This window comes from Poecile atricapillus, chromosome 2 (assembly GCF_030490865.1).
Source record: "Poecile atricapillus isolate bPoeAtr1 chromosome 2, bPoeAtr1.hap1, whole genome shotgun sequence".
NCBI lineage: Eukaryota > Metazoa > Chordata > Aves > Passeriformes > Paridae > Poecile > Poecile atricapillus.
Window position 1 is genome coordinate 24081399 of NC_081250.1, and position 13497 is coordinate 24094895.

The following is a 13497-nucleotide window of genomic DNA, read 5'->3' on the forward strand; positions in this document are numbered from 1 at the left end:
AGCACTTTCCTAGCTTGACCCTCTGTTTTCCGCTATATTAAATGGTACTAAAGCCAACACAAACACATTCATTTGCAGACTGCTTCAAAATCTAGGACTCTCATAAACACACAAACTTGACCTTTTTAGCAGCAAATGCTAATACAGAGATCTTTAGGTGTGCATTAGAACTGAAAACATGACAGGTTTGAAATTTCAAATATTGGCTTCTTACATTTTGCTGTCCCTTTTTTATTTCACATCACCGGCAATTGTATTCCATCAACACATTATTTTTTCTCCTCATTTTCACACTGAAACACTTATTATGGTAAAATATATTCCAAACAAATGTGGCAAAACCATAGTATGTTTGTCTTCACTGAAAAAAAAAGCCATTACTTCTATCCAGATACTTCTGTGTCAAACCATGTCTGTTTAATCTTTTTAGTCTTAAATCAATTATGCTTTTCTAATCTCATATCATCATCTCATCATCATCTCATCTCATCTCATCTCATCTCATCTCATCTCATCTCATATCATCTCATCTCTTTTGACACAGACATTTTCAACTGTATACACCTGCTAGCTGGAGGACATGGAGACAGTCAATCTTCTTGTACTTACGTACACACTTGAAATAAAATAGGAGGAATAAGAATGAAAATATTTTCTGGCAGAGATAATTTTGTACAAATTGTAGATGTATGTATAAATCACCCCCCTCCTCCCCTGCCCTTCAAGATATACTTGGACAGTGAAGCCATTTGGAACATTTCATCTGGCTATCCAAGTGAAAAATTAAGTTTCTAGAAAGTCAGAATGGAAATACAGAAGCAAAGCCAAACATCAGAGATCCCTTAATTTTAAAAAGACTAAGGGGAGCAGCTGGAGTCCCCAAGTATAATTTAAAAACCAGCCAAGCAAAATTCTAAATCCACACAGGAAGCACAGGAAAGTGCAGATGAGGTTCTTCAGACAACCTCAGCTTTGTCTTAGCCCTTCATGCCCATGTTCATGACACAGACTCTGGTGCTTTTCTGAAGTGATTAGTAGATACTGCATGCTAATTTTTCCCATTCTTATTTTGAATAATATCTCAGCTCCAAGCTGTTTGTATTCAAGACAGAAATAACAGTCTCATCACAGGAAGCTAGAAGGACTTCCGTGGCAATGCCTTTCTTCTTGGTAATTTGTCTGTGATTCTGGGCCAGTTTGGGAGCACATTCATGTGTGGAATGATGGTTTTGAGGGGTGAAACACAATTCAGACACTAAAGGCACCTTACTCACAGTTTCATTACTTGTAGTGTGTGATTCCTGAAGAAGGCAGCCCTTATTGGGTATAGTTTAATGAGAACATTGTGATACTTGGAGGTAGAGAGTACCTGTGGTGGTGGTAGATTAAACGTCTTGGACTGTGTGCAAAATTGTGTAAGAGTGCTCAGCCATGTAACCAGGAGGCCCAGTCTACTGCCCCTACACAAGGCAATCATGGAGCAGCTGAAATTTCTACTGCCCACATTTAGGCCAGGAACTCACTCAGACAGATTAAAAATATGGATGAGTTGTGTCACTAAAACTCATCAGTAGCAATAACCTAATGGCCTCCAGTAAAACAAAAGCAAGTTGGATAAAAGTTGGAGTAAGAACATTTGATTTATAATTGTCTCTTAAATTATCTTTTTTATGATTACTATTACTTTAATTTTTTTAAATTTTCTTTCTACTAAACACAATGATTCAGATTTTCAAGGTTAATTGCCCAAAAATCTTTCCAGGCACTTTTTATGTAATTGAATAGCTTGTGTGTGAAATCAAATTAAGGGGTTCTGTGACATAAGTATGACACTGGGATTGTTCATCTGTGATGTGCCCTTTAAATCTACTCTTTCCTTTGATTGCTGTTCCTCATTTTTGTTTGCCTGGATTTGAAAAGCTGGCCTTGGAAGCTTGAACACAATTTTATTCTGCCTTAAAATCAGATTACCACTTCAGCAGATTAATGAAATATTAATTTTGTGGCTTGCTGGAGGTGGAAAAGTCATATCCCTGTTTGATACTGGGGTTTTTACTATGCATAAGAGAATCCCATATCCACCCCCCAGAACTTAAAGCCTGACCTCCCAAAGTCAGCCCAGTGGGCTCATGATCCAGCCTTTATATATCTGCAGTTCAGTCAGACAAGCATTTTGACGCAGTTTGTGGTGTCAGATGTTATTATTTGTTTTAGTCTTCCTCACTTCTTACTGTAGAGTCAGAAAAAGGCAAAGGGGGCAGGAAGAAATCTCTGGGTCATTATTCTCTTTTCAGAAATAGCAGAAGCTTGGGTGTGACTGCATAGGAGGGAAAGCTTAGTGTGTATCATGTTAATGAGAGAGGCTGGGAATGTCCCATGAATAGCTGTGTATCAGTATTTGTATAAACTCTCTTGGAATTCATGATTTTGACTCACCTCTGCTACTATGTTTTAATTGTTATGTCAATGTACTTTAGAAATTAAGAGTTAAAAGTTACATTTATACCACAAAAAAGCCAAGGCAAATTAATCTTCGTCTGGCAACTACCTACAAATATTGAACCTACAAAATATGGAACAAATTTTAAATGTTCAGAGTCCATTACTGCACATTAAAAAGCCTTCCCATCCATTCACCAGATACCTCAGATGGAAATATAGATAATGTTTATACAATAAAGGAATGCCTCATTCATTTATAAAGATTCTTTATTAAGGAGAAATAAATAATTCACAATAATCAATGTGATCATTGCTTGAAAATGCACTGAATTCTTCAGAAGAAAACAGTTTAAGTGATGTCCCATGCAGCAGTTTAGCAGCCGTACATATGATGTCACTCCTAAAAGTCCAAGTAAATGACGTCATACATACGACCACCAAGCCACCACGTGACAAATGACTATATAAGAAAGTGAATTATCATTACAAAGAGAAATAACAGGCTGCTGGGAATGGTGAAGTTCACTTTATACCTAGAATGAATAAAGGATTCTGAGTAAGCAATTTGGCTTCATTGTTAAACTCTCAGGAATGAACAAACAGTGTCCTGGTTTCTGTAAGAGAAACTGATGTTTACCTGTGCAAGACTGCCCACTTCTGCAAGGGAGAATCCAGATAAAGTAAGTATAAAATTCTTTCACTTTTTTTCCCACAAAATATTGGACATGATGAACAAGCATCTCCAAATATTTTTCTTCTGCCATCAAGGAGCTTGCAGGACACTAATAATAACTGTACATGACATTTAGGAAAAGAAGGTGTTTTTAGCTGTCTTTCTTTTTTCCCTCCTTCCACTAAATATAGTAATTTAGCAACAATTATTGGTGAGCTCAGACTAGTAGAAATTCTGGATGCTCTAACTTTTTTTTATTGATTTCAACAGCTCAAACATTCACTTGGTATAATTCTTTTAAAAGTGCTGTGTGCAGTCATCTCTTTATGGATCACTAAACTCCTGTTCTTCAATCCACCACATTTTAGAGAAAGAGCTCAGCATGATTTAGACGAGTTGCAGAGCCCCTCTCATACTTTGATTATGTTTGAACTACTTTTCACAACTGCTAGTGTTGGGACAGATAAGAAAACAACTGTGAAATCTTAGGAAGGTCATTAGCATGCGGTATTCAGTAAACATAACCATTTATATCCATCATAAGTGTGCTAGGAAGCAGAAGGCAATTTCTTTGGGGAAATACTACAACATGACATGTTTCACTTAATTACTGAATGTTAGAATGTTCCCATACACTACCGCAGTTGGAGCAGGATGGTAATTATCTCAGTGAGATCCCATATGACTAACATGGCAGATTTTGGCAGCTGTTTAAACAAGCATGAGCTTATCAGGGACAGTAGATGAAGACAAGGTTGTTGTAATGAAAAGCAAGCCACAAATCTTATAGTTCTTTTCCATTGCTACAAGATTTGCTTACATGAAGAAGCTTTACTTTCCTTTTAGCCTGATGGAGACTGTGGGCTAATCCAGAATACTTCATGGATATTTTCTTGCAGCCTTGATTATCCTCTTGTGAGAGGCCTCTTTACTGCAATCAGCTGCATAGCAACAGCCTGGTTTTGCAAAAAGCAAAGATGTAGTCAAAATGTCCTGATCATCCCTGAAACTGGGTGAATAGAACAGAATGCAGCATTCCTATTTCTTGGGAAATGATGAGCAGCTTGACTCTCACATTCTCACACTAATTCTTACCACCTTAAAATATCAGCAGTTTACTTTCCAGAGATTCCCTTGTGTGAGAACAGGTTCAAAACTTGTGAGTGCACATACTTACAGCATGAAGCAACCCATAAATAGTTGCACAGGGAAGTGTGCCTGCAGAACTGCTTCCAAAGGTATGGTCTAAGGTGATGAGACTCAGGGTGATCTCACCATCCAAGGCTGGGGAAGATCCTGGGCTGCCAAAGGTGCCAGAGATCAAGAAGGCTCAGAGGAAGCGAGACAAAGAAGGCTGTGATGGATCTTCAGCAGCTCTTCCAGTCCATGGGAGATCTTCTCTGGACCAGATGCTGGAAGAGATGCCGTCTAAGCAACAAAAGGCTTGTTCTCACAGTACCTGCACAGGCATGGGTTTCAGAGATGCACAGTGAGAACCACTGAGCAGAGCAGGAGCAGGAGCTCAGCAGAGTTTGTGGCCACACCAGTCCACCAGTGTGTGTTGCCCTCCCAGCTGTGAGGATCAAACAGGTGCACCATGGGCAGCTCCCCCATCATGGTGAAAAGGGTTCTGGAGACCTGAACCTGCCCTACCACTACTGTAGTCCAACATACACCAGTTTGTGCAGTTACTGAAAATCACATTTATGTTTTCATATAATTAATTTTCAATGTTTCGTGAACCAAAATTATTCACAAGTCTTTCAGGAGTTGGAAAGAAGAACCAGACTCTGCGTATCTTTGTGACTGAGGCTTGGAAATAATTTAACAGATCTGGACATTGTGAATGTGCACAGTTTGTTTTTCACTCAGAAAGAATTTATTTTAAAATACAATATTGGTCTAGTGGGTCTAATTGAAAATAGTGTGGCCAACAGCTGCAGCATCCATTTAGTCCTTACCATGCATGTTGTGGTTGGCTCAGGACACAAAATTGGAGTATGTGGGAAAAACTGCTTCATCAATCCTCATTTCCAGGGCCATTTGTAGGCACAGTTCTTACTTGAAAAAATAAGGCAGAGAATACAACCCTCTTCTGTCAATGTCCTGAAAAATTGATTGGTCACACAGGAAAGAGACCCAAACCTTCTTCTTCTTCATCATTCTCAGCATTTTGATGCTGCTGGGCACACTGTGCTGATGCTCCATCCTTCTTGTGAAGAGAAATGGGCACTGAGGACAGGAACTAATTGCTCCAGCATATCAGGGCTCATACACTTGAGGAAGCAAATCTCAGTCACATTCTGTGGCTCTCAATAATTGCAAAAAATTAGGCAGCATCAGTTTAAAGTGAACTATGACATAATGAACAACTAAAGTTTCTAATGAAATTCCCTTTGTGTAGTAGAGGACTATATGGTGATGCATTATGGCACATCCAAAAGCAAGGGAATCCATCAAAGAGGAACACAATAAAGAGTTGACTTTATTTCTAAATTAGGTTTTGGAATAGTTGATGTTTCAGGCTTTTTTTTGGCAAAGACGAGTTATTACAGATCTGTACATGGAAGTGCTATTTACTCTATGTGAAAAATTATGTGCATAAAAGAGATGGTTTCTATCAGAAGGTACCAAAACCACTTGGTGATAAGTCTAAAGGATGTGGTGGGGAGGAAGTGGCTGTGCATACCAAGTAGGGTCTGTGGCAAAAAATTGAAGGAGAGATACGAGAATAATCTGAGGAAGCCTTCTGCAAAAGACTAACACTGTATAGAGGGTGGGGTGTGCTCCAGCTCTGAAGTTGTGTTAGGGAATCACAGCTACACTAAGAAGAGAGATTTCAGGTAAAAGTCTCCCCTACTCAATAGGGGTGACCACGACAGGGGACCCATCAGCACCTAGAGTGGGCCAAACAGCACAAACAGTGAGCCTGGAGCCCAGAGGAGAAATCAAGGTCCTCAAAAGGTTGTGTTGTTTTGCAACAGCTTGCAGTGATCAACTGGGTCATGAGAGGATGACAGAAAACCATCAACATCATCAAAGAAGGGAGATCTAGAGGGTGCTTTGTGGGCTGGGTAGAGGAGAGGGATGGGAGATCACTTCTGCCTGTGTCACAAATAACCTTAATTACTATATTATCCTCAGCCCCAGTGGCTGACAGGTCTCACAGTTCTTGGAACAAAGAAGTGATCTGAAGAACCAATAGAGTGGGAACAGCCTTTGTGAAAATGAGACACCCTTTACTCGTTACAAATCATAAATGAAATGCAAAAATGATGGCTTCTACCATCTACAGATGAGGAATTTTTGGAAAAATGACTCAGGCAAAACATTTTTCACATTTGATCTAACATCAGTATTCTGGGTAAGCTTCATGAAGGAAACAAATCTTGTTCATGGTCTACTTCTATGACTGTGGCTTCTTCATTACCAGAAGAGAAATTAATCTAAGCGATGTCAAAGTAGAGCACAGTATGCCCACTGCAGTGGGGAAAGAGGGCACATAGAGATTGGAAGCATGAAAATGTAAGTTAAATTATCCATTGAGGTCGGAATGTGAAATGTCCTTTGGTGCAAAGATATTTAAAATGAATGCAGATCTCACTGAAGAGTTTTTAAAAGAAATCCTAGCCCTGGAGAGCTGCAGGAATGAGCACAGAATGAACATTGCACACATGCTCTCATGGGTGAGAGATTTAAAAGATCTGAGAACAGCAGGGCAAGGATCAGTCCTTCAGGACTGACCTACTAATCCATGCTGTAGGTCAAAGCACCTCAAGTGCCCAGAAGTGCTGTTGACAATTTTAGTTATCAGAATATTTACAGTCCTGTCACTTGACTGGGAGTAAAATAAGCTCTGTTCTTTCATTTGGCATTGGCTTTTTATAGGAATAATTGCTGTTCCTTGTCAAGACTCCTATCAAGATATGCAGATCAGGTGGGATTCAACCCAGAAGGAAGCTGGTCTTTCTCAGGCTCTTTGTTACAGACATCTCTGACCATGGGTGACTTCATAGCCAGTGCATTGTCACATGCACCCTTGCAGGATAGGTAGAACAGCCAACCCAAATGGTCACAAAAGCCACAATACTCCAGTATACCTCAGGGTAGAAGACTTCTCTTAAGGATGGAGATGACTCCTCAAATCATTAACTAATTCTGGACAAATTATTTTGGGACCAAGTTAGCAGAAATGTATTAACTATCTCCAGTTCTTTCTCTATCTCTTCAGCAGTTTTTTGATGGAGGGTCCTAATCCTGAACCATTAATTCAATATTTTCTTTGTTGTTCTGGATTATCCAATTTTATTGTTTTCTTTTTACCTCTTTTTACCTCTTTTACCCCTTTTTACCTCCTCCTCTCTCATTCTCTTACTGTTCTCTACTTTCCTTTTTTATCTATATAAATTTAAGTGGCAAACAGTGCTGTGGACAAGCTCTGCTAGGCTGAGAGGAGAGGTACAGCCCAATGAGTAAACCAGCTGGGTAGAGTAAACAGCAGGTAGAGCAGCTGCTTATGGTCTCCAACATATTTTCTGCAACATGTGAGTTTCTTCTGCTCCTACAGCATGGGATTTGACAAGGAGATGCACAGAGATATTTCACATTCAGATGTTAAAAGAGAAGATGAGAAGCAGAGGGGCAGGAGAAGCTAACAAACAAAACACAAGAAGGAAGAAGGAAGAAGAAGGAAGAAGAAGGAAGAAGAAGAAGAAGAAGAACAAGAAGAACAAGAGCAAGAAGAACAAGAAGAAGAACAAGAAGAAGAAGAAGAAGAAGAAGAAGAAGAAGAACAACAACAACAACAACAACAACAACAAGAACAAGAAGAACAAGAAGAAGAACAAGAACAAGAAGAAAAAGAAGAACAAGAAGAAAAACAAGAAGAAGAAAAAGAAGAAAAAGAAGAAAAAGAAGAAAAAGAAGAAAAAGAAGAAAAAGAAGAAAAAGAAGAAAAAGAAGAAAAAGAAGAAAAAGAAGAAAAAGAAGAAAAAGAAGAAAAAGAAGAAAAAGAAGAAAAAGAAGAGGAGCTAGAGTTAGATGGGAAATAAGGTGGGAGACATCATGCAAATTACTTGTACCACACCAGGGTAGTGAGTAGTACTTGCTCCCAGTAGCATCATTCAGACATATGCTGATCATTCTGTAACTTAGGCTCTGACTGCCTGTAATGTCTATGATTTTATGATGATCACTAATAATTTGAGGTTTCACAAGTAGAGATCATCAAAAGTATTCAATTTATGAGAGAGGTATTTAGTGAGGCAGAAATGAATTTACCACATGTTTAGAACCACAATTACTCAATCATGTTTCACACATTAAAATAAATGTAATGTTGATATAAAACAGTTGAAAATAGCATTTGAACTAATAAATAGATTTATATGATTATTTTTTGTTTCAGTTGCTTTCTTAATAGCAGATCAACTATAAACAGTGAAAATCCATCACTACTTAAGTCAGTTTGTCTCACAGAACAACTTTAAGGGCAGTTTTCAAATACACATATTCCCATGATATGTTGTAGCCTGTAAAACATAGAAATTAAAAGTGATATGCATAACCTTCTTCAGACTTGCAGTTCTGTCTTACCAAGAAACAATGCTTTCAAGTTCAAATTTTTATTAGATAACCTTCTTTTGAAATTATTAGTAAGGAAACTCTTTCCTTCACCTGTGAAGTATAACAAGTATAACTTGCTATTCATTTTTCCCAGCATCACCACAATTTTAAATACGACAGGTGTCATGAGCAGTTCAGTTTTCTTGTACTTACAGTTAGAAGGATGATGAGTAAGAAGCAACTCTGGGTTGTTTTTTTCATTGTGGAGTCTTCTTGGAGAAACACAATGTAGATGACCCTTCTGGGAATTAAACAACAGAAATAAAAGCATTATTGGACTTTTCATGTTAAGATAAATTCCTTGTCTTGGTGTATGAGCATATTTTTAGACTTAGACTGAACTCTGTATGTGTGATTGTTTGAGCATCCCCAGACTTACATGTGCTCAAGTTTGGTCTAACTGGAGGTTGGTATGCTTTAAATTTAGTCTCCTCTGTGAATCTCTGGTGGTGAGTACAGAGGACATGGGGTATAGCTCCATGTTACTGGGTCACCAGCAGCAGATCTGAGTTTAGCTCTGTCTTTGCCACCTCAGGCTATCTTGATTGTCCTTTTTCAGCTGCTTCTAAGCTAATACAGAGCTGCAGACCTATGAACAATCTGAGTGAAATCTGACTTGCAAAACCCAGAAAGATCCAGTTTGCAAATAAGTGTAACAGCAGCTCAAAAGATGTTTATGGGGCTACAGAAAGCAAGAGTCTGAGTAATCTCAAACTAGGTGAACAAGCAGGTGTGGCAGGAAAAGAGAAACTGGGAACACCATGGGATTGCACTCTCCATTATGCAGCTGGGTGGCTGGGCTGTGGATAGACACACAGCAGTGTAAGCCTCAGGCCATCGAGCTTGACTGCTTCAGCATAAGGTACTGAGGAGCAAGAGCATGGACACGACTGCACAGGTTAGAAGAGAACTAGATCAGCAACTTTTTGTTTCTCTGGGTTTTTTCTACATCAACATATATCCGGCCTATCTAGAAAATTATCCAGGGGCCGTCAGGTAAAATCTTATTGCTTCACAGTTGTGGGGGTTCAAGCAAGTAAAGCTCTTGGCATTAACACATCATCTTAAGTTTTATAATAATGTAAGTTCTGCATTAAAGTGAGAAATGCAGCTTTTTTCAACACACATTTGTGCCTTCTGATGCCTCACAGACCACTCAAGGTGTATGTGCTGAGCAACATAGGACATGTGGCTGTGATCACCTTCAGTCACAGTAACACAGTGAGCACTCACACACCTTCGTTTTTCAGACAGCTTGAAAACTAGAAGTTAGGTGCTTTCTACCTGGACAAACAATCCTGTGACCACCCTACACATTTGAAACCCATAAACTGAATGGGAAAAAGGCACAGGGACCTGAATGCTTAGTCCAGCTGACATGCAGTGAATAACACAATGACTTGTATAACATTTGTCTCAGCAACAGCGTTGTAACAGCTTTTCTCATCTTTGAATGGTCTGGAAAGGCACCCACTTTCAGAGGGGAAATTAAATATTGTCCTCATCTAAAGCAGAAATACGTAATGTCAAAATGTAGTAAAGGTGTGGCACTTCCACTTCAATGTAGCACATGTGATCCAGTGGGATCATTGCAGCTGTGTCACTGAGATTACAAAAAAACATAAAGTGATGGCAGGCAGACAGGGCTCAGAGGATTTGTCTCTAATAGGAAGTAGTTTTATTACTGTCTGAATCTTCCCAGAACCATTCTGCTGCGACAGAGGTAATGCAACACGCAAATGTTACAGAAAAAATACGTAGTTACACAGTGGGCCACAAACTTGCATTTGATTATTCGAGGCAGATAACTTAATTGAAGCAGAAACTGGACACCTAGATCAGAGAAAAATGCCTAGATTTGTTTGCATATTTTCCAGGCTCTTTCCTGCAGTCTATATTGGTTCAAACTGACAATAAAGCTTAACGAAGAACATATAAACAATGGCTCTTGGACATCTGTACAGTGAGCAGACGTACAAGCACGAGTATGGTGTTCCTGCAGGTACACACTGTACTGCAAAGTGCTCTGCAGTGTGGTGTAAAGCAAGGCTGGTGGGTGCCTCTACTCTTGGTAGCCTCATCACTTCTGCTGCATCTGTAGGGATTTGGTATCAAGGAAGCAAAGGGAGCACTTTGCCTTACAAATTATCAACAGCTGTAAAATACACAACAGCTTCTACCAATAGCAGAGGGACATGATACTGTGACTGAGAAAGCATAAGCAAAATCAACATCAGCTGGATTTACCTGCTATATGTCTGCTTTTCCTGCACTTTGTGCCAAGAGTGCCTGCAGCACCATGTTGGGTTACAGTTGTAGATGCAGGTAAATCTTATCCTCATGAGATTTTCTGAACATTTGTTACTATGTACTGAAGGAGCTATTTAAAATGTTTCTTGTTCCTGTCTCTCCTAATTAAAAAATAAGCCATCTGTAAAATATTTAACACAGTATTTTCCCCTGTGTTAACTAAAATGACTTCACCATATGATACTACATATGAGTAAATGAGTAAGAACTATTTCCCATGATGAATCTTAGCTAGTCTATTTATTTCTAGTAATTTTTCTTTTAGCCAGATGAAACCACAGGGACGGCTGACATGCTATATAAAATCCAGCACCTTTTTTGTCTTTTTCAGTGGTAAAAATTTCAAGTATTGTTGAACAACAATATTTTAACTATCAAACTATAAAGCCCCTGACTAAGAAGAGTTTTTTTCTACTTTAACCATAAGACTGGCCCATAACACTACAGCACACTTAAGCTGGCATCAGTACTGGATCAAGGATGATATCTCATTGAAATTAAAATGTACATGCAAATACAAAGTGTTGGTCGATGGACAGGGCAGAAACAAGAGAGAGTCAGAAAGATTCACACAAGGGGAACCCCAGGAGATGGACCCTGTCAGTCTCCAGACAGAGGAACAAATCAACATCTCCATGGCTCAGACCCCATCATCCAGTGACATGCCAAGCAAGCTGGGATGTGCAAAGCAGTATGCTCAAGTGCCTGCTGTTTTGGGTCTTTTGTGTTAGAAGGATCATCTTTTTACACGGACACAACAGCCCATGGGCAGTGTGCTTGCAGCTGGAGGAAGGCTGGGCAGCCCAGAGCACTGGAGCTGTGCTATCAGGAGCAGAGGGTGGAAGCAGAAATGAGTCTGCTCTCTGTCACACTGTATTAGGAATGGCAAAAGTGATGGCACAGACTCTCTAGCCTTAGTTGCAAAAGACAGCACTTCTAATTCTTTCAGATCTTCTATAGACAGTTCCTAGAAGGTCCGAAAAGGTAAAGCTTTCATTGGTCATCAAGCCAACACATCACCTTCACTGGACAGTTAGGAACAACACCCCTTGGCTGTTTCTTGCAAGTAAACAGCAAGGAGCAAACAACACCTGCAAAAGTTGTTTTCCTTCTCTAAGGACTGTTTGGATATCTCCTCATGATTCCTCAGGCCGGAGTGAGAAAGTTGCATACTTGACTATCCCAGAGGCTCCAGCCAGTGCCTGAGGCCTCTTCTTTGACCACTTTCAGTTCCCACAGCTCCCTGGTGCATGCTCACACCCTGACTCAACCACACGTGGGCTTCCATGGCAGTACCCAGCCAGGCTGCTCTCCATGGCCTCTTCTGGCTGCTCAGGACCACCTGGCTTGTGCTGACTCCACAGCCACACTACAGGGCCACATGACGAAGGGTACAGGAAATTAGTTTTCAGCTGCATCATTTTCAAATAGATTTAAAGGGAGTTTGAAATTTATTTATTTTTTCACAATTACAGATGGAGAAGCAATAATATTTCAAGCTGTTTTAAGAATACGTATTGCAGATGTTTTAAGGTTTGCATGAGTTTTTCCTGAGATGATGCTTATTACCATAAACGACAGGAATTATAGATAATGTATGGATAGTTCTTGGGATCACCAGAGCTTATATAAGAATGATTATTATGGCAATGTAATACAGTTTAAAATGACACCAAAATTTTTTCATTTGCTGAAGTTCCCAAGCAGGTTTTAGGTGCTATGCTGATTCTTGTTCCTATAATATTTAGCTTTTTTCCCTAGGTCCAATGATGTCCTTACTCAAGTTAAGTTAGTATAGCATGCTTCATGAATTTCAATTTCAGAATACCCATATTTAGGGATTAGTCATAAGCAAATTGCTAAAGCCCAGTACTTTTCCATGATTGTATTAATTCTTCAGCTCCTGTTGCTTATAATAGTTATATACAACATTCCCAACTGTTATTTAAACTAGAATATTGTTCTTTACAAATGTAGCATTTATGTAGCTCATTATGTGCTAAGGTATTCCTCCCTCTTCAGCTATAATAGTAATACCACTGACACCTTGGGATTATACCTGAAACTTATCTGAGGATGAACACAGCATCCTACTCTGATGTAATGACATCTCTTTTGTTTCTGTCCAGATGTCCACAGGTGTAGTACTGTGCTGAACATGTCTTTAGTTACAATTACCATTATCCAGAAGGGGGGACAGTCCTCCCTGCACAGCCATTTGCACAAGGCCAACAAAGGAAGTCAAATTTAGTCAGAAAGAAGAGTGTAAGAGGAAGATTCAAAAGAAGGCAGTAGAGAAGAAAGAAAGAAAGAAAGAAAGAAAGGAAAGAAAGAAAGAAAGAAAGAAAGAAAGAAAGAAAGGAAGGAAGGAAGGAAGGAAGGAAGGAAGGAAGGAAGGAAGGAAGGAAGGAAGGAAGGAAGGAAGGAAGGAAGGAAGGAAGGAAGGA

At 39.4% G+C, this 13497-nt stretch overlaps 1 protein-coding gene across 1 annotated transcript in view; it reads right to left on the reverse strand.

Moving 5' to 3' along the window:
* The window catches only part of CALCR (calcitonin receptor), an 86548-nt gene that overhangs the window by 60965 nt on the left and 12086 nt on the right, over positions 1 to 13497 (reverse strand). The window contains exon 2 of the mRNA XM_058833547.1: positions 8894 to 8981. Coding sequence (XP_058689530.1) covers positions 8894 to 8941 — 48 coding nt within the window. The 5' untranslated portion in view covers positions 8942 to 8981. The remainder of the gene's footprint in view (positions 1 to 8893; positions 8982 to 13497) is intronic.